Raw genomic sequence first — 27,379 nt, 5'->3', positions numbered from 1 at the left:
GTCTATGCTCTTAATTTACTAAACAAATGCCATTTTATTGATTGCGCAAAGATAAACTTTTGTCCATGGTCAATAAATCTCAAATTAATCAGGCCCAAATTAATATGGTTTCCCATTTAGTTTTCCAAGCCCAAGGCAATGACTCATTATTTCAAGGTACCTCTGATAAAGTAAAGTTCCAGTGTAATGAAGTAATAGCGTTTGGGAGGTTGTTTACGGGCCTGAGGTTTGTCTTTTTTGCTTCCTTCCTTTCTGCCTTAGGTCTTCCATTTTCCTTAGGTGTCTCTCACACTTGCTTTGTTCATCTAGGATTCTCTCTACAAGACATTCCCTAAGCCCTCTAAGCCAGGCTTAGAGAATGGGCAGAGCTGCCTGCAGAGCAAAGTGGAGGTGGGGAGGGGGTTAGGGAGGGAAAAGCATCTTCCTGTAGGAACCTGAAACCAACTCCTCATCTCAGGGGAAATTGGGCACAGTGATCATCAGCACGAAGGGCGTTGGTCTGGGAGGAGCAACCCTGCTGTCTAAGGTCAAAGGCAGGTCTCCTAACGCCCTCTCTTGCTGTCCAGAGGTCCTAACCACACCCATGACCTAAGCTGATTCTGCATGTCCCTGGAAGAGAGGACATTCCTGGGAACTTCTCAACCCCAATTCCAGCTTATGGCCAGGGACCTCCTTTTCCAGGTCTGGCTTGGCAGTGCCTGGGAGTGACGCAGGTTCATCCAGATGGGCATGAAGGGGAAGTGGGGAGGGGCAGGGAATGAGCTGGCAGCTCCCCCGCTCAGCACCACATGGAACTTCTGAGGACTTAGCATTCTAAAGGGCGGGGTGTTACCAAGCACACGTGGTGGAGAGGACTGGAGCATCTGTGACACCTAGGTCTCGGGGACCAACAGACCACAAACCAAGGGTCAGTGGGGAACACCATGGGCACACGGGTGTGGAATCTCAGTGAAGCCCCTCAGATTGCCTCCTGGTCCTGCCTCTGCTGCTACTCTGGTGACGTTGGAATTGGTTCTACTGGCGGGGTGCTCTAAAGCAGGGGTCCCCAACACCCGGGCCTCCGACCGATACAGGTCCGCAGCCTGTTAGGAACTGGGCCACATAGCAGGAGGTGAGTGGTTGTGAGCGAGCAAAGCTTCATCTGCAGCCCCCCATCGCCCCCCATCGCTGGCATTACCTCCTGAACCATTCCCCTGCACCACCCCTTCCCGTCTGTGGAAAAATCGTCTTCCACGGAGCCAGCCCCTGGTGCCAAAAAGGTTGGAGACCGCTGCTCTGAAGGGCAGGTCACAGAGCTGGAGCCCAGAGATCTATGTCAGACATCCTGAACTGACATTCTCTCTCCTTTCCTGTCCCCCTGCTCCGCCATAACCCCCTCTCCCACCTGTCCGCCCAGCTCTCCTCTGGCGCTTCCTAAATGGCTTTGACTGGGAGACGGGCCAGCTTCTCCAACCGGCTGGCTTCCCTTTCTGGCCTCAGGCCCTAGCACTCACCAGGAGGCACCATTTGTGATTTCCAGGTCTGAGGGGGAAGCAGGGGACAGAGTTGGGCAGGAAGCAAATGAGGGGTGAATGTGGGGAGTGGGGTGAGGTTGGAGAGATAAAGGGACACTGGTGATCTGAGACAGTTCCCCTCCTGGTCTAGACAGACCCCTGCCTTTCGGTGTTGATGTGTTCTAGTGGGAGGTGGGGGTGAAGGAACAGGGACCGGGGAGGGCTGGGGTACCCCTCGGGTCCTCAGGTGAGTTAGACAGCACGTGGAGTGCAGCAGAGCAGGACCTGGGGAGGGACCCCTGACACGTAGTGTCTGGGCTGATTGCTCCTAGACAGGCCTCTGGGGCAATCACCCCAAGCTGAATTACCCACTCCCTGCAACTCGACCTGCTGAGTTGCCTCATTCTCTCGCCCCAAGTCTTCTCCCCAAATGCCACCCCACTGTTTTCCACCCCTCCCCAACGCCATCCCTGCGACACCTTCAGGGCCCCACCCCCACCCCACCCCCGTCTTTCCCATGCTTGGCTCTTCTTTCCAAAGGGCTCAGTAGTACGTCTCCTTCTCCACCCAGCCTGTTAGAGAGATTAGGCACGGGGATTGCAGGGTGAGTTTAGAGGAGACAAGAGATAAATGCCCTAGGGGCTTGGTGGTTGAGGCCAAGCCCCTAGGCAGAAGGGAAGCCTGGGGAAGGGGCTGAGGAAAGCAGCTGTGGAAGGGGAGTGGGGGAGGGGACTCCATTAGGCCATGGATTAGGGGAAAGGAGAGACTTGCATTTAGTACAGGGGACGGTGGGCCCGGAGTGGTTTGGTTGGGGGTGAAAATACAAATGGCAACAGGGGCTGTTCAGGTAACAAGTGAGTTTCTAAAGGGCAGCCGTGCATTGTTGCTGTCCAGAAATGGGGCCCTGGGATCGACAGCGCCTGTGATTTTTCAGGAGAAGCCAGAAACTTGGATTCTATGTGAAAGCCCCTAAGTTTTAGATATTAGGCCAATTGAAAAATAAAAAACAAAAAACACCCGTACAAGATAGGGCAGCCAAACCAAACAACATTCATGGACCCTATTTGGCTTGTGGGCCACCCATTTTCAACCTCCAGTAAGTGATCAAAAATGCTTGTTGGGAAAAAAAAAATACATGGTTGATGCCTGGGAATTAGGAGGGCTGGGTTGTAGCGCCACTTCTGCTGCTTCTGGCTTTATGACCCTGAACGAATAAATTCACCTCTGCCCCTCTCTTTGTCTGTAAAATGTGGAGGTGGGACTAGATGACCTCGGAGGGCCCTTCTAGTTCTCATGTTCTGTGATTTCAGGTGGAAGGCAGAGGGCCTCAGAGACCAGTTGTGTGTTGGGTGGGACGGGAATTTGGGAGGAAGAGTTTCAGCAGAGTCAGGGCTCCTAGGACCCTGGACCCGAGGATCCGAGGGCACTGAGGAAAAGGAGCAAGGATCCGTAGTAGGAATGGAGTTCGGGTTTGGAGCCCTGCAGGGGTAGGTATCCACAGTGGGGAGTTGCACTTTGCTGGGGTCGGGGTGCAGCGCTGAGGTGCTTACCGCCTGGATATCGCCGCAGGATCAGCTTTCGGACCTCATCGTAGATGAAGATGAGGAGACTGTAGGGGAAGGCGCAGAACCACCAGGTGACCCTGAGGAGACAGAGGAGAGTGTCCAGAGCATCAGAGGTTGCTTCAAAGGGACCAGAACTTGGATCCTAGCAGAGGCCCATCTAAAGGGACACTCACTTGAGCGGGTACATGCGCAGGGCCACACCCATGCCCGGGCAGTAGGACAGAAAGGCCGCCAGCGCTGTCTCCTCCAGGAGCCCAAAAATCAGAATCTTGTTCCTGAAAAGGCAAGGAAAAGATGGTAGGTAGTGTTGGAGGGGAGGGCAAGGAGGGGCAGAGATCCAGGGTGACCCCTGGTGGTGGAAGGGAAAGAGGTGGGAAGAAACGTTGGGGAAAGGCTATACATGACGTATATAGCCTTCTCAAATGCTTCTCAAATGCTAAATGTAACCAAAGAAAGATTGTCTTTAATTTTTCTGCTTACTGATTTTACCTCCGATTATTGTCTATAACACTTACTTTCAGTCATCAAATACATGTTTCCTATGTGTTGGGTGATACGCTCTGTGCTGGAGATGCTGTGGTCAACGCAAGCTTCCTTCTGGAGACCCGGGAACCTGCCCTCACGCAGCTTATGATATTGTTACTGCTCCAGGCACGTGGCCTTTGAAGGTGTCGTCTCCCCAGCTTGTTCCTTCACTTCAGGACCCAATTATGTCTTCTACCCTCTCAGTGTCTCCTACAGCCCCAGGTAGTTGTTGATCATAGATATTCAATAAAGAAGGGAATGTTTGTAAAGTACTCAGAAAGGGAAAGCTCACTGGATAAAAAGTGCTGAATATATATTCACCACATCAGAACTGAAGAGCAGGGAAGAATAAGGCTCTGAGGACAGTGGAGTCGTACAGGCGGGGTTTAGTCCCAGCTGGGCCACTTACTAGCTTTTGGTTGTAAGCAGCAATGTTGCTTAACTCCTCTGAGTCTCATGCTCCTTCTGTGGAGGAGATAGTACCTTTATATCCTACGGCTGGTGGGAAGGTTATGGGAGATAATGCGTGGAGAGCTCTTGAACGTGGAACGTTCTTAGCTGTGTTTTATAATCCCATGCACTGCACCTCTTCATGGCTTAAGCCAGTGGTTCCCAAACTTTTCACTCATTAAGGATCCCTCTTATTTTTCTTCTAAAAAGGCCACATTTTAATTGATTTTTGTCTCTCCAGCTGCATTTGTTAATAAGTAATGGATATAGGGAATTCCCTGGGAGTCCTATGGTTGGGGACCTGCGCTTCCACTGCAGGGGTCACGGGTTCGATCCCTGGTTGGGGAACTAAGATCCCGCATGCTCCACAGCCAGGTCAAAAAAAAAGTAATGAATATATTTTCCCAATTAGAAACTTAATTAGCGATACACACGGCTTCCAAAGAGAATTGCGTGTTAGCATGTGATCGCTATAGTTCATACTTAGGCTTCTGCCTGACAATGACACTTTGGTAAGCTTGGGAATCTTCTTAGAGGAAGTGCTTAATTTCCATAAAGCTGTTTGAATAATGCACAGAGCATCTCTGAGGACCCCTGAGGGTCCAGACAGCCCAGGGTGGGGCATAAGGTGCTAAGGCTGCCTCGGGCCAGGTTACTTGTTGCTATTAGTATTCCTTCCCTGTCCCAGTCTGAATTTTGTTTAGTTTCTTTTCCACTTGCCTCTCAGATGGGCAGGATTTAGCCGGTCTGGTCCTGTCCCCTGCTTGCTCTCTCACCCATGCCCTGCACAGTCGGTCACCCAGTGTCTTGGTCCCTCTGCTCCTTGTTCTCTGCTCACTGCCTTGTCCCCGTTAGTGTTTTTAGCTCAGTGGAATCTCCTTCCTTCATCTAACAGACTTTCCCCTTTCCTCTCCCTAGGATCTCAAACGCTATTAACTTCACTGGAGTTTTGGTATATATATATTTTTTCTCAAACTAAGAAATTGTGACAAAACTCACGTGGGGACTTGTGCCCATTGTTTGCAGTAGAAGAAAAGAAAGATAATGGGAGTGATACCTTCGGCACCGACCACCATCCAGGCTGAGCTTCAGAGGAATCACTGGGTACCCCCCAGGTGCCAGGCTCTGTGACAGGTGAGCCACCCAGGGTAGTAGTCACGAGATTGGGCTTCAGAAAGAGAGCTGGCTGAGCTATTTCCAGCTGGGTGACCCCAGGCACACCATTTAACTTTTTGCGGGGGTCTCTTATCCATAGAATGAAAATAATACCTCCCTCACAGAGCTACTGTGAGGTTTGACGATGTCTGTGAATCACTTAGCACAGTGACTGGCAGGTGTAATTCACACTATAAGAACTTGACCCTGAGCAGCTCGCAGCTCCCACAAGGACAACATCACCACCACAAGGCAAGTGCTGTGAACTAGAGCTACCTGCGGAGTGGAGGGGAGCACAGGGGACCCTGTATTTAGGGCTGGGCCAAGGGGTGGGGATGAGTATAGAGTATAAGATAGAGGAAGGAAGGGAGGAAGGAAGAAGGGAGGGAGGGGAGAGGTAAGGGGAAAAGATGAAAAGGAAAGATGATGGAAGGAGACCATAATGAAGGAGATTTGGGGAGCAAATTAAAACTCATCAGAAAGAGTCATAGCCCTCCTTCCTCTTCGCTCATCTATTTCTGAAAAGGCTACGGATTTACAGCCGGGCAACTACAGTCAGAGACCCCAGCCGATGTGGGTGGGTGAGTGCGCCCTGAATGCGCTCTGCCTGGTGGGCAGGGCCGGTGGGCGGTGCTCACTTCATGCCCTGCTGGAAGACTGAGTTGCGGCGGGTCTTGCAGATGATGAGGTCAGCCCACTGCACGACCACGATGCTGGCAAAGAAGGCCGTGTGGCACGTGAACTCCACCACCTTCCGTTGCTCATAGGTCTGGGGGAGGGCGGGCAGAGAGAGGTGAGGGTGTGAGAGGAAAGGGTAGGAACAGGGTGCAGCGTGGTCCAGGGCAGATGTTAAACCCTGGGCACCTACTCCACCCTTAGCCCCCAATCCCATTGGCCACGACTGACCACTCCTGCCAGACGTTCAGCCCTACCCTCTCATATGTGTGCACCTGCACTTCCACAGCCCCACTCACCCACTCCTGTCCGTAGCTGTCCTCCAGGTCGTTCATGGACCGGTCGTCCCAGTCGAGGCGGATCCCCAGCAGCCGTGAAGGCAGGAAACCATTCTCTGCCAGGATCACGAAGTAGGTGAAGAAGCCACCCAGCGCCTGGATCATCCCTGTGGGTGGTGGGCAAAGGACAAAGGGCAGGGCCTGGGTCATAGAAGGTAACAGGATGGGACCAGCCCCTACGGGCCAGAGGAGGACGGACATCCCTGACCCTCGGGGAGTTGGCCCCTGTCCTGGAATTTTGCAGGGGGATCATCCCCTCCAAAGGCTGGGAAGAGCGTCTTCTTGGGGTTCCCTCCTGAGCCCCGGGCCCGGCCGCACCGATCTGTCCATAGGCCATGCTGATCAGCCTCTCGTTCACCAGCTTGTCTGTCTGCGGGTTTCTCGGCTGCCGCTTCATGATGTCACTCTCAGCTGCCTCATAGGCCAAGGAGATGGCAGGGACCTGTGCAAGGGGGCAGTTGGGGAGAGGACGGCAGTTGAAGGGAGAGGGTGGGAGCAGGGGATGATCAACAGTGAAGAATCTTTGACACAATTCAAACACTTATAAAGACCCAAGACCCTGGACTTCCCTGGTGGCACAGTGGTTAAGAATCCACCTGCCAATGCAGGGGACCCCGGTTCGATCCTTGGTCCGGGAAGATCCCACATGCCGTGGAGCAACTAAGCCCGTGCGCCACAACTACTGAGCCTGCGCTCTAGGGCCCACATGCCACAACTACTGAGCCTGTGCTCTGGAGCCTGCAAGCCACAACTACTGAAGCCCGTGCGCCTAGAGCCTGTGCTCTGCAACAAGAGAAGCCACTGCAATGAGAAGCCCGTGCACCGCAATGAAGAGTAGCCCCCGCTCGCCGCAACTAGAGAAAGCCCGTGCGCAGCAACGAAGACCCAACGCAGTCAAAAAAAAAAGAGACCCAAGACTCTATCATCTTCCAGGCTTTGTGCTCATCTTCTCTGCAACCCTCACAGCCTGCTCAGCTGTCCCTGATGCACCTTTCCTTCCATCTGTGGCCCACCCCTACCCACTGCACCCCCACGACTGCCTTGCCTGTCCCCTCCTCCAACCCATGGCCTCACCATGTCAGTGCCCAAGTCAATGCAGAGGATGGTCACAGTGCCCAGAGGCAGGGGGATGTTGGCGATGATGAACAGCAGGAAGGGGGTGATCTCGGGGATGTTGCTGGTCAGGGTGTAGGCGATGGATTTCTTCAGGTTGTCAAAGATCAGGCGGCCTGTGGGGAGGTTCTGAGGGCATCAGGGAGATCAGAGGGACCCTCCCCACCCCTAGCCCCTGAATCATGGGCCACTTGTCTACCCAACAAAGGGAGATTTTGCGTTAGAGGGAAGCTAAAGCAGGCGGTGGATGCCTGAGATCCTGAGTTGAGTCTGTAATTGGGGTAAAAGGCAGGGAAGCAGATGTGCCAGCTCAGACATCCTGGATGGCATCCCAGCCCGTGTAGCCCCTCACCCTCCTCCACACCAGTGACGATGGAGGCAAAGTTGTCGTCCAGCAGGATCATGTCGGCTGCCTGCTTAGACACGTCAGAGCCAGCGATGCCCATGGCGATGCCGATGTCCGCCTTCTTCAGCGCGGGTGAGTCGTTCACCCCGTCCCCTGTCACCGCCACAATGGCTCCCTGGGGAGAAGGTACAGCCAGGCTGGGGGTGCAGCCCCTGCATGTGCCTGGCCCTGACCCTGACCTTGACCCTTACCCCCTTGCTCACCTGCCTCTGACAGCCCTCCACGATGATGAGCTTCTGCTGAGGAGACGTCCGGGCAAAGACAATCTCAGTGTGGTTCTTGAGGATCTCGTCCAGCTGCTCTGACGTCATGTCCTTCAGGTCAGAGCCATGCACCACACATGCCTTGGCCTCTCTGGAGGCAGAGGCAGAGCTGGTTGATTCCCTGGTAGCCCACCACCCCTCCTCGCCACTGCCGGGTCTTCCCCAACAGCTTCCTTCTTCCTCTCCCTGACACTCAGTGACCTGTCTTTCCCATTTCTCTCTTTGAGGGGGTGGTGCTCAGTCCTCACCACGCGGCAGCATCACAGTCGTCAGTACAGTGTGCTGGGCCAGGCGCTACTTCCTTTATACGTATCTCGCTCCTACAGAAACCAGCAGCGTGGATACTACCCTAATTTTGAAGTTGAGAGAATGGAGGCTCGGGAAGGTAAAGTGACAGGTCCGAGGTTACACAACTGATCAGTGGCACAATCTGGCCACAGGCTCAGGACCAGGGAACCAGCAGTTAGGACCAGATACCCTCAGGGGCTGTTCAAGTGTCCAGTGGGAGAGGCTGAGTTGATGGGGGAGGGGTCCTACGGAGCCTCACCTGGGGTTGACCTGGCTGACAGGAATGTTGAGCCGGGCTGCAATGTCCTCCACCGTCTCGTTGCCCTCTGATATGATACCCACACCTTTGGCAATGGCCTTGGCTGTGATAGGGTGGTCCCCGGTCACCATGATCACCTGGCAGCAAGGAGAAAAGAGAAAAGGAAAGCAGCATTAAGGTTTTTTTTTTTTCTCTTTTTATTCCTTTCCAAAAGTCGGAAGAGCTAGACCACTAGATGGTGGGACTGGAAGATCCCAGCCAAAATAATGGAATTCTGTGTGTGTGTGTGTGTGAGAGAGAGAGAGAGAGAGAGAGAGAGTGGGTGAGGGGAAGAGACAACAACAAGCTGTGTTCAGGAGATCAGAGATAGTTTGCCTAACTGGAGGAAAGCCTCTCTGACAGAGTAACAAGTTAATGAGGGTCCCTTGGAAGAGCAGTCTCAGGATTGTTTAGGAGTTTGAATGTCATGGGGTATGAGGTTGTCACAGCTGGAAGGACCCCTAACATCTCCTTCATTTTACCAATGAGGAAACAAAGGCTTAGCAAGGAGCCCATGATTTGCTCCGGGTCCCAGGGAACCAGAACGGACATGGTTTTCCTAGTGCCCAGTGTGATGTCTGCCGACATCCTAATCAGACAGGGCAGGGACGGGAGGGAGACATTCCCTCCTATCCCTCCCTGCTGCCTTCCACCACCTGTCTTCTGCCTCTGACATCCCTTCACAGTGTGGCAAGAAGGTGATTCCTGACTGAACCGTGATATTCATTGCTGCTGTTGCAGAATGGATGGAGCTGGATGGGGAAGGTGGTTAGCATCTGAGAGGCTGGTAAAGAGGATGTTGCAGGCATCAGGAGGTCAGAGCTGGCTTAGGAGACCATTTGCATGTGGGGGTTTGTGGGGCAAATCCCACACATACTGAGAAGGAAGCCTCTTCACGCCCCGCTGTCTTCTCTTCCACCCCCAAAAGCCACCTGGGTCTCCCAGCTGAAAGACAAAAGCATCTTTGCAGTCCTCATCCTACTCAACCCTCTGAGGGGTTTGGCACTGTCTACCACCCCCTCCTTGAAGCCCTGTCCTCCCTTGGCCCCCATGGACTCCTTCATTCCCAGTTGCCCTCCATCCCTCTTCAGGTGGTCTTTCCCACCTGAGTGAGGAAGCAGCTTTGGTGTCGCCTAGCAGACCTAAGGTGAAACACTGACCTTCCCCAAGTGCCTTCACTAAATCTCAGCAGGACGGAGATGATGAGTCTTTCCTTCAGGGTCGTCTTGAGGAGTTAGTGGCCTTAGGTGGACACTCGCTAAGGGTTACCTGTCACCACCTTCCCCCTCATCGCTGGTTCCTCCTCCACTTGCCCTTCCTGTTGGTGTGGCCTGGGGTTTCCTTCCCCTCCCCTTTCTTCACTCCTGCTCTTGTCCTCAGCGGCAGAATCAAGCATACTAGCGTGTCTTTAATCTGTACTCACATGGGAACGAGACTGAACTCTCCTGTCCTGGCCCGCTTTCTTGAGCTCTCAACCATATTCCTGCTTTCCCTGAAACATCTCCCCCTGAGCATCTTACAGACCTTCCGATCTCAGGGCGAAGGGAACTCCTTATCTCCACTCCCCACCCCCACGGAGCCTTCTCCTCTGCTCCCCACCTGAGATACCATCCGTTCGCTTCATTCAGTCCCTTTATCTCCTGGGTCTTCTCACCTCCCCATTTGAGTTTGGTCACCAAGTTCTCAAAACAGCTCTCAAAAGTAACTACTCCACTCCTTTTGTCACTTCCCTCATTTGGGTCATCATCTTGGTATTGCAATAGCCTCTTATGCTGTCTCCGCAACCCCAGTTCTTCTCCAAATCCAGCCCCTCCTCCATCCAGGGAGCCTCCTAAGGGCTAGCTCTGCCCTGTGACACCTGCGGCCCTCTGTGGCTCTCAGGATAAGGCCCAAGTCTGGCATTTAAGCAAAATCCTTCCAACTGGCCCTGGCCCTGATTGCAGTCTCCATCTCCGGTGCTCCTCGGCCACCTCCCACTGCCACGCGCACACGCCCCGTGCAGTCCAGCCACCGCTGGGTACACACTGTTCCCTGCTCTTGACATGCCTTCCGCTCCCTCCCCGCTTTACAAAATGCTCTTCACCCTTCGGGGCCCAGATCAAATATCATGCCCTCTGTAAAACATTGTCCAGTTCTCCGAGGTGGACTTAACAGCTCCCTGCTGCTCTGAGTTCCCTGGACATGCTTTCCCCAGGCCTTGGTGACTGTTCTGATCATGGTAACAGGCTGCCTGGCGAGAAGGGGAGTAGGGGCTTTCCGGATGAGCTGGCCAGGCTTCCTATAGCCAGTTTCCCTCTTACTAGCAGTTTTATTTTGGGAAAGCTACTTACCCACTCTGAGTCTCAGCTTGTTTTATTTTTAAATGGGGATAATGATGCCTACCTTAGAGACAGAGTGGTTGCAGGGTTCAGAAATCACATATATGTGCATATATACATATAAGCCCTCTAGTGTGATGGTTAAAAAATAGCAGAGGGCTTCCCTGGTGGCGCAGTGGTTGGGAGCTGCCTCCCGATGCAGGGGACGCGGGTTCGTGCCCCGGTCCAGGAAGATCCCACATGCCGCGGAGCGGCTGGGCCCGTGAGCCATGGCCGCTGAGCCTGCGCGTCCGGAGCCTGTGCTCCGCAACGGGAGAGGCCACGGCAGTGAGAGGCCCGCGTACCGCAAAAAAAAAAAAAAAGCAGATACCTCAGTTCAAATCCTGGCTCTACCACTTACTAGCTGTGTGGCCTTGGGCATGTCACTTTGCGTCTCAGTTTTTTTCTCTGTAACTCAGGGAAAATACTAGTGCCTACTTGTAGGGTTGTTGTGAAAATCAAATGAGATCATACAGGTTTGGTGTTTAGAATAGTGCCTGATACATATAAATCCTCACAAAACAATGGCCTCTTTTTATTATTAGAATATCTGGCCCTTAGCGGGTGCTCAAAGACCCTATCTGTTAAAATTGTTCTGTGATTAACTTCAAGGCGTTTGTTTCCCCTGAGGGATCATGAGCTCCGGAGGCCAGGCACTATATCTTATTTGTCTTTTGTATCCCCAGTGCCTGGTGCAGTCCCTGGCCCTCAGTAGACAGGTTGAGTTGAACTGATTTGGAAGTAGGTGAGAAGTTGCAAAAGGAGGAACAAGCGAGGGCATCAGAATTGGTAACTGGACAGGTTAAGAGTGGTAAACGGCTGTATCTTGGAAACAGGAAAGTAACCAGGATGGAAGGGATTATTTTTGTTTGTTCGTTGAACTCCAGCACCTTGAACAGTGCTCAGTAAACAATAAATATTTGTTGAAGGAAGCACAAATGTCGTACAGAGAAGGGAGTGGTCATTGAGAAGCAATTGCAGTTGGAGAAGAGAACGTGGGAGAGGTATGCTTGGTGGAGTGAGGACTGGAGCTAGTCTACGGGGTTATGGGGCGGAGGTGAGTGGCCGCAGGCGAGAGCCTACTAATCTCATCCTAAACGGCTAGAGAGAGTGGGCACTAGCTGGGAAGGGGAGGACAACCAAATCTCCAAGATAAGGGTGACTGATCGGCTTGAAACCAGAATGGAAGGAGCCGTGCCCCAGAGAGAGAGGATTGGGTGTGGGAGACTGGTCACTCTGAGCAGAAGGGACAAGGGTGAGAGCTCCAAGGCAGGGACCGACCTTTCCTTGCAGATGGACGGCTTCTCCTCTCAGTCAGCAGGAAGGAGGCCAACAGTGGCCCAGGTCTCCCCAGGGCAGCAGCCTCTGCGGCCCCTGGACTTTTGGTGTTTGGGAGGAGGGACGAAGTGAGGCTAGTACCTTGATGCCTGCACTCCGGCACTTGCCCACAGCGTCTGGCACGGCAGCCCGTGGAGGGTCAATCATGGACATGAGCCCCACAAAGCAGAGCTTCTCCGTGGGAAAGTTCAGCTCATCTGTGTCGAATTTGAAGCCCCGAGGAAACTTTCCAGAGGGCAGATTCAGTTGACAGAAGCCTGAAGGGGACAGAAGGGAGGAGTGAGAGCAGCAAGGTGGCCGCCGGGTTGCCCCCAGAGCCCCTCATCCCACGGAAGCCTTTCTCAGCCCTGCTCCCTGCTTCTGGCCCCTCACCTAGCACTCGCTCCCCCAGTCCTCCCAGCTCCAGGTAGGCATTCTGGAAGGCGTCTTGCATCTCCTTGTCTAGAGGGACCTCCTTGCCCTGCACCAAGATGGAGGAGCACCGGTCCAGGATGCGCTCGGGGGCCCCCTTCATCACCAGCACGTAGCTCTGGGGGCTGTCTTCTCTCTCGTGGATGGACAGCTGGAGAGACGAAAGGCAGTTACAGAGGGGTCACACTTGTCTTGAAGCTCCAGTGCCCAGCACGGGGCCTGGGACAGAGCAGAGGCTGGTAAGGAAAACTCCCTTAATAAAATACCCCCTGATCCATCACCCATTGTCAACATAGGGAGAGTCTCCGTGTGTGGATGGGTGTTTGGACCTCATAGTCCTAACCCTGTAACCTGAGAGTCACCTTCCTAGAGGACATTCATTCACTCAGCAAATATTTACTCCAATCAGTTAGGACAAGCACTGTGCTAGGGGCAAGGTGGCTTTGTCATCAGCACGCCCCATCACCACACTGGCCTTAGGGGGGCTTTACCCCTATGGCTTTTACAGGACACAGCTGAGACTGCATTCTTGGCATTTAACAGATGCCCGCAGGCTGAGGGATACCCTAAGGAAATTTCCGATGTATGGTTCAACTGAATGGGATGGAAGGGTTGAGGGACTGAAGCCAGAGGATATGGAGCCCTGGGAAGAAGAGTTGAGAAAGTGACAAGTTGTAGTAAAGGAATGAAGGTTTGGGAGCTGGGTGTGGGGTTGGTCGTTGCAACCAGACATCTGGTCACCCACGTTGCCCCGGGGGATGATGCAGGGGTGAGAGGGTGCTCAGATGCTCTCTTTCCTGCTGTTGATTCCCCTTCGACTCTGTGTGCCCCTCACTTCCATCTCTCCCTCTTCCCTTGACCTGGCACCCAAAGCAGACCTGGTACTTATTGGTTGAGTTGAACGGTATCTCCGCCACCTTGGGGTTTCTATCCCTCATCTTCCTCACGGAGCCGCAGGATAGCTCAATGCACTTGAGCAGAGCTGACTCTGAGGCATCACCAGCTGTGTCCCGCTGCCAACAAGGAGAATTCAGTGTCACAGTGGAGGACCAAGGAGGGAGGGCACTGACATCCCCAAGGCAGCCACAGGGTGCAAGAGGGGAAGCTGGGCGTCAGCAAAGTGGGCGGGCTGTGGCGATCCACCGACCCCCTACCTTAGACACAGAGATGTTCTCCTGCCCTGCCTTGAAGACAGCACGGTTGCAGAGACCAGCAATCCGGGACAGGGCGGTCCACGTGGGGGATCGTTTGTCGAAAGTGGCCCCTGGGAGGAAAGGAGAGAGAAGCAGGAGCTTGGCTCTCCTTTAGACCTCTTATCTCACCCCACCCGTCCCACCACTCCAGTGCCCTGAACATCCTCCGGTCCCCTCCACCCACTCTGGGTAGAGCACTCAATCACCAGACTGATCTTCTGTGGTGTCGGCCTCATGGATCTGGTTGTCAAACCACATGTGGGCGACGGTCATGCGGTTCTGGGTGAGGGTGCCCGTCTTGTCGGAGCAGATGGTGGAGGTGGAGCCCAGCGTCTCCACCGCCTCCAGGTTCTTCACCAGGCAGTTCTTCCGAGCCATGCGCTTGGCTGTCAGGGTCAGACACACCTGGTGGAGAGAGAGGGCAATAAAAAGGGCTCAGCCTGAAGCTGGAGATACCCATGTCTTTACCCCAGACCATGGCTCTGTCCCTCCTCCCTTGATCCTACTCCACAAACACTGAGAGAGACCTAGGTGTAAGTCATGAATGTGTTCCATTTTAGACGTATTGCGCTGAGATCATGAGTGTATATTTAGGTGAAATGTCCAGTAGGGAGTTGAAGATATTTGGCCAGAGCTCCAGAGAGGGCCAGAGTAGAACAGGGTGTAGGTATGTGTGAGTCATCAACACCGAACAGGCACCAGAAACTGGGAGGAGATGAGCTTACTCAGGGGCATCAGGAGGAAAGCAGAGCTCTGAGGACTGAAGATCGGTGGAGGTGGGGAAGAGGACAGTGCAGGGGACTGGGGAGAGGAGAACCGGGGTAGTGATGAGTCACAGTCAGCAACGAAGGAGAGAATGCTAGGAGGGTGGACAGCAGTATCCATTTCAGCAGCAGAGTTAAGGATGGGAGAGGAGGAAAGGTCACTGGACTTGCTAATTAGTCACTGGTGACCTTGGAGAGAGCCTTGATGGGAGGGTTAGCCAGGATGAGCTCCAGAGGGCAGTGGGGAGATGACTAGTACAAGGGTTGTGAGAAAAGGCGACCAGGACAAGCTCTGGGAGAGAAACTGAGAGTGAAGGCACAGCCCAACCTAAAACCTTTCAGACTCAAACTCTGAGCCACGTATTAAATGATCTTTTTCAGACTCACATTCTAAGCCATGTTTTAAAGGAGAATCGAATATGTGATTTCAGGGGCTGGAAGTAAAAAAACTGCAGAGAAGCCATAGCCTCTCTTGCTTTTGAGGCAGGGTAGCAAAGCCCTCCCCTGGAGGCCCCTTGGCCTGACCCACTCACAGTGACAGTGGCCAGCAGCCCCTCAGGCACATTGGCCACGATGATGCCGATGAGGAAGATGACCGCCTCCAGCCAGCTGTAGCCCAGGATGAGGGACAGCACGAAGAAGGATACCCCCAGGAACACAGCCACCCCCGTGATCAGCTGGATGAAATGCTCAATCTCCATGGCTATGGGTGTCCGCCCGACCTCCAGGCCTGAGGCCAGAGTGGCTATGCGGCCCATCACGGTCCGGTCACCTGTGGCAATCACGATGCCCCTGGCAGTGCCTACAACACAGGAAGGGACACGAGGTTGGGTGCCTTGGGGTCCCAGGAACTGAAGTCTCATCCTACTTCCTGGGAGAGGAAAACCATCACAGAGTAAAGAAGCCAAAGACTGTGGGTCACTGTCATTAGATTGTACCTCCCTTGGCTTCCTCTCCCAGCATAGATGGCCAATCCCAGACTCAATACAACAGCCAATTATCTTCTCTTATACCTGGGCCTGGGGAGGAACCTTGCAAATAAACTCAAGGTTCAAACTGAGGAGATTCAGTAAATGAAATAAAAGTATTGCCTGTGGTATTTCAGTAAAATCAATCATTACAAACACAAAGTAAAGCGCTTATGGATTTTCCCTGTGGTCTTTTTTTTTTTTTTTTTTTTTTTTGTGGTATGCAGGTCTCTCACTGCTGCAGCCTCTCCTGCTGTGGAGCACAGTCTCTGGACGCGCAGGTCCAGAGGCCATGGCTCACGGGTCCAGCAGCTCCGCGGCATGTGGGATCCTCCCGGACCGGGGCACGAACCCGTGTCGCCTGCATCGGCAGGTGGACTCTCAACCACTGCGCCACCAGGGAAGCCCCTTCCTGTGGTCTTAAGTTTTTCTTTCTCAACACTAGGCACGAATCTCTACAGAAGAAGCTAGGCAATCTCTAGCCCTTATGGAGACATTCCAGGGGTCTTCAGGGGAGGAAGTGTGCTGGAGTGCAAAGAGCACGCATCGGAGCCAGCCAGACCTGGGTTTGCATCCATCTTTGAATTTCTACCTAGGGATTGTTTTAATAATGAAATGAGACAGTGTTGTCATACACCTAGAGCAGTGCCTGGCACATAGTAGGCACTCAACAAATGTTAGTTCCATTCATTTCCTCTCCTCTCTTCAAAGCCAGTTCAGAGTAAGCAATGGACATGTTTTACTAGGCATTTTTATCAATTGCGGGAAATGTAGAGCAAATTTCAGAATCTCAGTACATTAAGAATTTAGGAAACAATGTGTGGTGATTTTCACTATGATTCTAACTTGCTGAAGGAGGGGGAAAGCCCAGAGAAACAATACACACTGAAGAGAAATGAGAAACGGGAAGGGAAAGGTATGTATGAGGAGGCCATTTTCTGAGGCCCATGGTCTAGTCAGCCTCTTCCTCCCACCAGCTCTGGCCCTGGCCTCCCTCTCCGAGTCAGCCTGACTCTGCTCACTGGCACAACCAAAGAGGGCAGGGCTTTCGGTGGTGCTTGGACTCTGGCCACTCAGTGGCGGCAGCTCTGGGAGCTCTTCCTGGCCTTTGGTCATCTCTAGAACCCAGAGCAGTGGTGGGGCACACCGGGCAGCCTGTGCATGACCGACAGTTTCTTTTGGTGAAGCGCAGGCCAGGATGCAGCCTGAAGGAAGGTCTGAATGTTCACCTGGACTGAAAGCTTTCCTGTCCCTTCCCCAGCCTGGGCCCTGGTCAAAGCAAGGGTCAGAGAATGAAGCAACTAGTCCCAGAACCAGGAGAGATGGAAGCCATCAGTCAAACCAGAGACTTCTAGGAATCAAGGATGGTTTGGGGCATGTGCGTGTGTGTGTGCATGCGTGTGTGTGCATATGTGTACGTGTGTACGGGTCTTGGCCCATATCTGAAGGCTTGGGAATCTGCGCGGTCCTGGGGTGGACAGAACAGAGATCTTTCTGTGGGGAGGTGACTTTTCCCTGGAGTCATGCCGCCCCAGCCAATCCCCTGCTCTCTGGAGGGGGCTACTTCTGTAATACTCAGGGCTCTCTGCCCCTTCAATTCCCTCCTCCATAGCCGGGCTTTTGACAAGTAAGTACAGCCATAGCCCCCAGTCCTGCCTGGAGGCTCAGGATGGAGTCTCCTCCCTCAGCTGACGCTGGGACCAGGGGTTCCCCACCAGGCTAGGCTCTCACCTTCCACGCAGTTGGTAGAGAAGAAACAGATATTGCGGGTCTCCAGGGGGTTCTCGTGGGTGAACTCGGGGGAGCGGGTCTGGGGCTCCGACTCGCCTGTTAGGGATGAGTTATCCACCTGAGGAGGAAGGCAGTGTGGAGTCATCAGATGGGCAGACGCATTCAGGCACGCACAGCTGTGTCCTGACTCCAGCCACACTCAGTCTCCATGACACCCAAGACAGAATTACACTTGCCCTCATCACATATTTATAGCATTACTCAGCTATTGTCCCTGCTCTGATTTGGAATCTGGGCTCTCACTGACTTCTTCTGTGACCTTGGGCAAGTTATTTAACCAACATTGCCTCCCTTTACTCATCTATAAAATGGAGAATGGAAGTAGAATCTCTGCGTTGCACAAACTACAGGGGGTGCCATTCACACCGTAGTCAATGAAAATGGCACCGTCTAGGGTTGTGCATGGCATGACTTATGTGGCCACATGCAACCACCCGGCACGATTATACCATTCTTGCAGAGTTAAGTTAGGTAGCCTGTGTGAATGTATATAAAGCACCTGACACATAATAATACTCAATACATGATTGCTATAAAGTGGATATCAAAGAAACACCGGGGGTGCAGAGCATTCATGACACACAGATACAAGGAGGCGTACATGTAATACGTTAAACAAGGTGTGGCTGGGCAGTGTGGGGCAGGTGTTGACATCTGGACCTGGGCCTCCCAAACTTCAAACTTCTAACGGGCCCCTCTCAGCTTTACCCAGCTTGCTTTGTGGACTAAGCCAGTGGCTCTGGCCTGGCCCCCTCACCTTACAGCCGTGAGAAGAGATGATCCGGAGGTCGGCAGGCACTCGGTCTCCACCCTTCACCTCCACCAGGTCTCCCACCACCACCTCCTCCGCGTTGATCTGCATCTTCTCTCCTTCCCGTACCACGAGGGCTTGCTGTGGGGAGGCCCCGGGGATCTCAGGAGATGCTCATCTTTACCCCTACCTTCCTCTTTTGCTGGTGTCCCACCTCACCTCCAACCCCACCAAGGAGGACAGACCTTGCACGCTTAGCAACAGAATAGGTCCTGGAGTGAAGAGTTGGGGGGTCTTTTTTGCCCAAGCCTCCATCTCAGAGCCCAAGGAGTTGAAGAGATGAGTCTCCCAGAAACCTTATGCCCCAGCCTGGAGCCCAGCTCCGCCATCTACCTGAGGCACCATGTTCTTGAAGGAATCCATGATCTTGGAGCTCTTGGCCTCCTGGTAGTAGGAGAAGCAGCCAGTCACGATGACCACAGCTGCCAGCACCACGCCCAGATACAGCTGGTAAGGAGAAAGGTTTTGAGGGACCTACCCTTTTCCCAACCCGAGAGGGGCAGCTGCCACTCAGGATGAGCATTCAGTGCCCCCCTTTGTCTGCATCTGGGAGTGAGAACGGTGGAAGAAAGTCCTTCTCTCCAACCTCTCCTTCAACCTTCTAACCCCAGCCTCCTAAGACTGGAGGGGGTGGGGAAAATCATAGGGAGTTCCCAGGACTAGGACCTCTCTAGGGGGTAAAGACCCAGGGATGCAGACAAGCCCATTCAAGTGCAAAGGAACAGGGAGGGGCTGTCTCAATCGTGAATGATCGTGTATGTTTGTGTTGGAGGAGGAGTGTCTGTAGATATGTACAGAAGTCTCACCCCCTTTCAGCCTAAAGAGCAGAGGGGCTGTCAGCCTGTACAGGAAGGTCTTGCCCCCTGACCCCCACCCACTGTACTGGAGATTCAGGGTTGGAGGACAGAATCATGGGCTGGTCCAGGGGTCAGGCGTGCTGGCTCACATTGTCATTGGACGGTTCATCCTCCATGGCAGCCTGGATGCCGTAGGCCAGGAAGCAGAGGATGGCCCCAATCCACAGCAGGATGGAGAAGCCCCCGAAAAGCTGGCGACAGAACTTGACCCACTCAGGGGTGGTCGGGGGTGGGGTGAGGGCATTGGGTCCATCCCGAGCCAGAATGTCCTGGGCCCGCTGGTTGGTGAGGCCCTGAGGGAGGCAAGGAGAGGTGTAGGAGCTGAGCTCGCACCTGGAAGCAGCCAGGCCCCTCATCACTTCCCACCAGCTCCGTGGCAGCAGAATAATGTCCAGGTGGAGAGAAAAATCCCACCTGGTCGGAAGGGGTAGGGGACCATCAGGAGAGGCCACACGGAGGAGGTGGCATTTGCAATGGGTGTTGGAGGACTTGAAGGCTGAGTAGGATTTTGGCTGTGGTCCCCCCACCTCTGGTCAGCCTTGGGTTGAGACACATTTTGGTTAGGGCCCCAATAATCTCCTCTGGAGGCAGCCTTGATAAGACTCCCTGGAAAGACATCTCAATCGATCTCCACCCCCCCACCCCAACTCTCTGCCTTCAGATTCCCCCCCTTCACCAAGGATTCAAGAAGAGTCCTACATTACTGACCATGAATGTCACACAGCTTTGGTCACCAACCATCTCTTTCCCCAGAAAGCTTTGCCTGACCCTGTTGCCCTAGCCCCAGGCTGGCTCACATGCCCCCTCTCTGGGTCCCATTGTATCCCAGGCGTGATTCTAGAGCTGTACTCACTATATGGCATTGGAATTCCGTTTGTCTTCCTTTCTGCTGCTGGACTTTGAGCCCCTTGAATGCAGAGGCCACTTCTTAGTTCTCTTTCTCTCTGTCCCCTCATTTATTTAATAAATGTGTATTGAGCACCTACTACATGCCAGGCAATATGGTCAGTGCTGGGGATCCAGAGATGGACAAGACCCACAAGTTCCTGCCTTGCACAGCTTATGATCTCGTGGGGTAACACACTATAATAGACATTACTGCCAGATAGTGAAAAGTGTTACTTAAAAAAATAAAGTAAGGTAAAGGAAGGGGGTGTAGAATTTTAAAAAAGGCAGTCAAGGAAGGCCTACAGGAGGAGGTATGCACCCGTTACATTTCTGATGAACGATTTATTTTACTTTTCACAATGATGGGCTTGGCAATGTGACTGTGCCACTAACTATTGACATGAACGTGGGAAGCTACGCTCTCTCTGAGTCTCCTTGTTTTAATGAACAGGTCTCCACACCTGGCTCGTTGTAAGGATCATCTAACCCAGCGCTACATGCATAGCAGCGCCCAACGCGTTACTCTGATAATAGTCACGGGTTCCCCCACTATTGCATGTATGTCAGTTCCACGAGACAAGGTGTGTCACTGAAGCTGCTTGGGATACAGCCCTGCCCAGAGGCCCTCCAGGGCCTGGGTTTTAAGGAGTTCTGGCTTCCAGGCACTCAGGGAAGGAGCCGTAGACCAGGAAGCAGGGGATCTGTGTTCTAGCTTTGGCCCTGCCACCAACTAGTCCCTTGTCTCTGGGCCTCGGTTTCCTTAACCGTAAAGACGGTTGGCTTTGAGTTTTAAGTCCCCTTCTACCCTGAGGCTGCGTGGTTCTCTCACCTCTTTGGTGCCCTCCCTAGAAGCCCCTTCACTGACCTTGGACAGATCCACTTGGTACTTGCGGCCCAGCTCATCCAAGGATAGCTTGTGGTCATCCTGGAGAAGGGAAGGCAAGTTTGCTTTGGGGACGGAGGCAGACTGTGTGTGTCTAGAATGCAACTGTGGGCACTGAGAGCACAGCAGTGAGGCAAGGAGCATGGGGGGGTGGGCACGAGCTTTTCCCTGAGGAGCAGCTGTCCCAGCATGGGAGCCCTTTTCCATGGCCTGGCTGGGGGCTCACCATGGCCACCTCCTTCTTCAGCTCATCCAGCTCCTTCTCTTTCTGTTTTTTCTTGCCGCCCCCATTTTCCGCAGTGGTGGCCGCAGGTGAGTACTCGCGGCCGGCCTGCAAGAGGAAGGGAGAGCCCAGGGAGTCAGGGAGGACGGAGGCTGGAGCCTCTATTCCCCCAGGATAGCCTGGGATCCCAGGCATTGGGAGTGGGGGGGCGGGGCAGTGGATTCAAAGTCAGTGGTCATCCCAGGGGAGGAAAGGGGGTTGCAGGGTGGCGGGGACCCCAGGCCCTCAGTTTGAAAACGATTAGCAGAGCCCCAGGGCTCTACATTTGAACTTCGGGAAAGGCTGAGGGGCTCAGGACTCAGGAGCCCACTTAGCTTTTGAGTAGTTGGGCTCATGCTAAGATTTTGTTGAAAGAACGCTGCTCTTAAAGCAAAGTAAACAAAACCCTTAAAAACCACCATCCTACACTATTTAGAGTTGTAGAAGGGACTGGACAGGGCTGGGGGTTCATTGAGGGAGCAGTACCCTGTAGGGATGTCTTTGTTCCAACACCGTGGCTGCTTTACTCAGAGAGGAGTAGAGACAGTTAGGAATGGGGGTGCAGTTAGGAGTCTTTGGGGAGTCAGGGGTCAGGGCAGGGAAGTGTCTGGAGGAGGAGGGGAACCACAGGGTCTGGTGGTGGAGTGTGGAAATGGGATGAGCAGGGCTCACGGACTGAGAAATCAGTAGTCGGAGGACAAGTGCGTCCAGGAAATGGGCGCGCAGAGCGTCCTGGGAGCCCTCTCCATCCTGCCGCCGCCTCCCACCAGAATGCAGGATTTGGGGTTGGGGTGAGTCATGGCCTCTTGCTGGCAAAGGTTTCTGGGGGAGTACCCCCAAGCCCCCCTCGCCTCCAGCCTGGAATGTGAAGTGACTCCCCAACCCCTTTGGCCATGACACTTGGTACTAGGCTGCCGCTGCTTGGGCAGGATAAAAGGTGCTGGGAGGATCATGTGTCTGCAAGTCCTGTCAGCCAAGAAATAAAAGTTGACCTCAGAGCTGAAAAAAAAAAAAAAATTGCGACTGGGCAAGAGGCAATTCACAGGACTTGAGGCCCCAGAGCACAATGGGGTGAGGAGGGAACTGTTTGTCTAAAAATATAAGAAATTGTCTCTGAGCGTAGAGAATGGACTTGAGGACACGGGGAGGGGGAAGGGTAAGCCGAGACGAAGTAAGAGAGTGGCATAGACATATAGACACTAGCAAACGTAAAATAGCTAGCTAGTGGGAAGCAGCCCCATAGCACAGGGAGATCAGCTCGGTGCTCTGTGACCACCTAGAGGGGTGGGATAGGGAGGGTGGGAGAGAGACGCAAGAGGGAAGAGATATGGGGATATATGTATACATATAGCTGATTCACTTTGTTATAAAGCAGAAACTAACACCATTGTAAAGCAATTATATCTAATAAAGATGATTAAAAAAAAAGAGAAATTGTCTCTGAAGATAAATCTAAAACTGAAAATGCATGGAACTCTTAGGTCCAGGCATTCCTGGGTCCTTTAGTGAAGTCAGGTGAACTTTTCAACTGGAGCCTCGTGAGGCTACCATCTCCCCCTCCTCTTACTGGCCTGTGGTCTCCTCGCCGCCACCAGGCTTCCAGGGTCTCACAGGGGCCTTCTGGGGGAGAAGGTGGGGAATTTATCCTTCCAAGGGGTCTTGGGTGATAGGATAGGAAGTGGCTGGGGAGGCCTGGGGTGGCGTGACAAGTGCCTTCTCACCCCCTCTACCTCCCCAGGCTCCTCTCCTCCCACCTCCCTCGGGATGTTGTGTCCTTGTCACAGAGGCACTGCTCAGTTCCTGTCCTGTGCCTCCACTTTTCCACTGGACCCTAAGGGCCATGCCAGGGTTTCACAAATGAGCTTTTCTATACTATGATGAAATTCTTTTTTTTTTTTTTTTTTTTACTGTAAAGAGGGAACACCTGGGTGGGATCTACAGTCAAGGTGCTTGCCCCCCCCCGCCTTTTTTTTTGCACGATAATTCATTTTTTAAAAACAGACTTTTTCTTTCAGAGCAGTTTTAAGTTCACAGCAAAAATGAGCAAAAATTACAGGCTCCCATATACCTTCTACCCGCCCCTGCACGGCCTCCCCACCATCAACATCTGGCACCAGAGCGGTACATGTGTTACAATGATGAACCTACGTTGACATATCATTATCACTCAAAGTCCATAGTTTACATTAGGGTTCATTCTTGGTGTTGCACATTCTGTGGATTTGGATGAATGCATAATAACATATATCCATTATTATAGTATACGGAGTAGTTTCACTGCCCTAAAAATCCACTGTGCTTGGGGATGATACATTTTTTTTTCTATCAAAGAGGAGCCATCCAAGGAATGTGGCAGCTGCCCTGATCACAAGAGATCACGAATCTAACACCTGGAGATACAGAAGTCTGGCCAGTGAAATCAGGAACTGGGGTGGGGGAGGTGCAGAGAGAGGTGGACACCGTTATCACCCAGACACTAATGATCTAGAAGGATATGAGCTCTTTGCACGCTGTGTTGCTCAGAAGTGCTCTTCTCAGCAAAGGTGATCAGTAAATCTTGCATTTGTTTCCACGTGAAGCATCTACGGATCAAGGCTATCTTTGGCTTCCTGAACGCTGATCTTCCTGGGGAGACTGAAGCAGCCCAACAGGAGCGGGGAAGGGCTGTGACTAGTGTTACCTCTCGCTTCCCCAGGTGACTCAGGGGGGCTCATTTAATTGAATGGATTGAAACGTCCTGGATTCACAAATCTGATGCTTTGGATTCTGTCCTCGGTGGGACAGCACTGAGAAATGGATGAAAAGCAGCGAAGAGACAAGAAGCCAGAGACCGGGCTGGATAAGCTTCAGTGTGACCCTCCATGTGACCCTCTGGGCATTCACAGAGGAGGGGGCTGTGCCTGGGGGCTAAGGAGCAGAGCCCAGAGAATTTCTGTACATACAGGCATGAAGTTCATGAAAATTAGAATCAAAGGCATGGTTTAAAAAATTTCCCAGCCCACATACGTACGTCTGGCATGTACAGATGGTGGCTAAGCAAAGAAGCTCTCAGCAGCAGCCCCTTTCCCTAAGTGCCCATCCTGCTTTCCTGCCGGCAGGCGGCAGGCACAGAGCTGGGGACACACTGCCCCGTCCCCCCTCCTGTCCTGGCAGGGATCTCAGGCTCTGCAGCCAGGAGCCTGCAGAGATTCGGGGCCAGCGGGCTGCCCAGGCAAGAAAGAAAGAGAGGAAGCAGGACCACTCCCCTCCCCTCCTCCCTCCCCCATCCACAAGTCCACAAGTCCCCCTCTCTGGGCCTTGAGTGCTGAAGGAGAACAGAGAGTTCTTTCTGAGAAAGCCCAGGGCTGGGACAGAGTCGGGGCAGCTGGAAATCAGCCAACATTCCCCCTTCGGTGGCAGCTGGAGCAGGCCGGGCTCCCTCCCACCGGGGTTGTCCCTTCCCCCAATTCCCATGCTGCCCTTCACAGTCACAGGGTGATGAGGTGACAGTGAGCCCTTGCTCTGCAGGGAAAAAGAGGATTTGGATGGGGGGGTGCCTTCCCTCTTCAGGGGTCTCCTGGCTGGGTGAACTCCAAGCTCCCCCCTTAAGTCCCCCCACTCTCCCCAGCCTCAGTCTGGATAGAACCAGACCTGCTCTCTGACTCGCTACTGGGAGTGGACGGGAAGGGAATTCAGGGATGCTGGGGGGGAAGCACAGACCCCTGAAGAAGTCAAGGTCAAATCACTTCTCAAGCAGGACCTCTTGAGCTGGGTCCACCCTGTGCTAAGGTGAAGGAGGGGAGAGGTTCGAGGTCCAGCGCCTCAGCTGGGGACTCCCGTTCCCTGGGGGAACAAAAGATGTCAAGGTGCAGCTGAAGGTCCCCAGACAGTATCTTCCCATGGTTGTGAGCTCTTCCTCTGTGAAGCCCACACGTCAGACACAGCTCTTCACAGACCTCACGCGCCCTCACACTGTGACATCTATGCTCACTCATGCTTGAAGGTCTGCACGTTTGCAAATTTGTCTCCTGAGACACAAGCATAGGTGCTCACCCATGAATGTCTGTATCAACTGCAGCCTATGGAGAACACATGAAAACACACACACACACACACACACACACACTCACACACCAGTTCTATTTATAGCTCCCACCCTAGCTCAGGAACCCTGGTGTCCAAGCTCCGAGTTTTCTCAGCTGCTAATCTCAGTGTGATACCATGTCCTTGCCTGACCCCCTAGGCCCAAAGAGCCCTACAGCTCCCCACAGGCACCTTCTTTCCTCAGCACCCTCCCGTTGCTCCCCAGGCCCTTTCCCTCCCCGATCTCTTCTGCCAGCATTCCACAAAAGGAAAGCCGCCAGGGCGCAGGATGTAAAGGGATTGGGTCACTTTTCTCCATATGGAAATTTCATTTCCAAGCATTCAAAGCCCTGGCCCTGTCCCCCACCCCCTTCCCTGGTAGTTGTTAATCTTCCCCTTGGCATACCCAGTGCTGCAGAATGCCACAGGCTGGGGTGGACTGAGGGGGGTGCCTGCGGCTCTCACCAGCCTCTGGGAAAGTCCTCAAAGCACATGGCTTGCAGCCAGAGGACAATGCTGCCCGGGACATCCGGGGGCGCTGGACGGGGGGCTGGGGGCACGTCACTCTTCCTCCACACCCTCCGCCCAGCTGTCCCTGGAGCTCAGGGCCCCTGGAGCTGGTGTCCGGAACTGCTTGGTGACTCTGCAGTGGATGGCCCCTGCCCCTCTCTCCAACCTCAGATTGGACCCCTGTCCTCTCGGGCTGGGACTCCCAGAGGAATGGATACTTTCAGAGGGTGGCGAAGGCGGGGAGGATTAACAGTACCAAATGTCCCTTCAGCTGGGAGGCTGGGAGATGCGGTGAGAGAGGAGGAACGGTGGAGATGTGGCTGGAGGAGCAGGGACGGAGACGAGAGAGGGGGTGGAGGAGGGAGGGCCGGAGGGGATGCGAGTAGTGGGCTGCGGGGCTCGTGCTGGGGGTGCTGGTGGAGAGGACAGCGCTTGGGCGGCTGAGCTCTATGGGTCTGTGCCCTATGGGTCTGTGCCGTGGGGCTGTGCACACAGTCGTAGCCGGGACACTGTCAGTTCCAAGTTCAAACCAGCCCACTGCTCCTCCCTCCGTATCCCATCTCCACCTCATCCTTTCCCTCCAGCCTCCCTCACCGTCCAGAGAGCCCTACTGCTCCCCCCAGAGAGGCCCCTGCTCTTTGGGGATACTCACCCCACGGCCCATCTTGGGGCAGAGTGGCTGAGGAATCTAGATGGGGGAGGTCACCGGGAGGATCCCAAGCTCACACCACCAGCCTGGGGTGGCCAGAGACCCCAGCAGACAGACAGTGAGCACCAGGGTAGCTTTAAATAGGTCCCTCTCCCCCTCCCCGCCCTTCCCCTTCTCGGGAAAGAAACGTTTGTTGAAACAGGATCTCTGAGGACTCCTCCCCTCCCGCCCCTTAAGCAACAGGCCTGTGGAAGGTCCGTTTGTCCCTGCTGAGTGCCCCCCCTGGGCTCCCCTCACCCTCCAAGCCCTGGCCTGGGGCCACCACTGCTGAGAGCAGGGAGAGGCTGTGCCGGGCTGGGAACATGCCCCTTAGGGACAGGCTGAGCGGGAGCAGTCCCCTCAGCATCCCAGAGGCCAGATGCCATGAGATCTGACCCTTCTTCTTGTTTTCCTGTTGGGGAAACTGAGGCTCAGGGAGATTGAACTATTTGACCTGATAAAACAGAGTCAGAATCTGGGTCTCCTGAGTCTACATCCAATCTCCCAGAGAAAGAAGCAGAGACTGTTCCTTCCAACTGTAGCGGTGTTGGGGATACTGAAGCCAGGAAAAGGTAGTGTTGGAACCCCAGGCCAGCCCTTGTGTATGAAGGGGGCCCCGGTGAGAGTCAAAGGCAGCTCAAGGAGCAGCATGTAGTCTGCTTGGAGATGGAGGGGAGAGGGTCTCCCAAGCCCTCCAGATGTAGCCTTTCCAAAGTTTGAGAATCAAGACTCCTGGGGCCTGGGAGGTGGCTGGCGGAGGGACAGGCTGGGCACAGAGGAGACAGCCCAGCAGGCTTCCCAGATAATATCTCTGGGTTTCGTTCACCTTTGTTACAGGCAGGACATGCCACTCCCTTAGTTGAGGAGCTCTAGGCTGAAATTATGCCTGGGGTTTGTGGGTGCGTGGGGAGAAGCCCCAAAAGAGGCAAATTCAGAGCTTCTAAGAGATACATGGAGATCAATACCAAGTACCAGACCTGTGAACTAGAAAGGAGGGCTACAAGCTTCCTTCTTCTGGTGGGGAAGG

The 27,379-nt window shown here is 53.7% G+C and overlaps 1 protein-coding gene across 1 annotated transcript; it reads right to left on the bottom strand.

Moving 5' to 3' along the window:
• Window positions 1-1,998: 1,998 nt before the first annotated feature.
• ATP1A2 (ATPase Na+/K+ transporting subunit alpha 2) lies at window positions 1,999-26,404 on the bottom strand. The gene is made up of 23 exons (XM_024750651.1): window positions 26,317-26,404; window positions 21,057-21,161; window positions 20,813-20,872; window positions 19,149-19,352; window positions 18,536-18,649; window positions 18,149-18,283; window positions 17,332-17,449; window positions 15,166-15,434; window positions 14,075-14,273; window positions 13,830-13,939; window positions 13,554-13,688; window positions 12,637-12,826; window positions 12,346-12,521; window positions 8,531-8,667; window positions 7,924-8,074; window positions 7,667-7,835; window positions 7,276-7,430; window positions 6,520-6,643; window positions 6,163-6,308; window positions 5,827-5,957; window positions 3,232-3,333; window positions 3,044-3,135; window positions 1,999-2,065 (listed from the first exon to the last, which is right to left on the bottom strand). The coding sequence occupies exons 1-23, from the start codon at window positions 26,326-26,328 to the stop codon at window positions 2,037-2,039; spliced, it is 3,063 nt and encodes a 1,020-aa protein (XP_024606419.1). The 5' UTR covers window positions 26,329-26,404; the 3' UTR covers window positions 1,999-2,036.
• Between the last annotated feature and the right edge of the window lie 975 nt (window positions 26,405-27,379).

Source organism: Neophocaena asiaeorientalis, unplaced genomic scaffold, assembly GCF_003031525.2.
Source record: "Neophocaena asiaeorientalis asiaeorientalis breed wild unplaced genomic scaffold, Neophocaena_asiaeorientalis_V1.1 scaffold315, whole genome shotgun sequence".
Taxonomy (NCBI): Eukaryota; Metazoa; Chordata; class Mammalia; order Artiodactyla; family Phocoenidae; genus Neophocaena; species Neophocaena asiaeorientalis.
This window is presented reverse-complemented; position numbering and strand designations above follow the sequence as displayed.

Excerpts from the sequence above, each read along its gene's own strand:
- ATP1A2 (XM_024750651.1), bottom strand. Across the intron at positions 20,873-21,056 it reads TGAAGAAGGAGGTGGCCATG|GATGACCACAAGCTATCCTT; the intron begins GTGAGCCCCCAG and ends TCCCTTCTCCAG. Across the intron at positions 8,668-12,345 it reads GCCGGAGTGCAGGCATCAAG|GTGATCATGGTGACCGGGGA; the intron begins GTACTAGCCTCA and ends CCTTGCTGCCAG.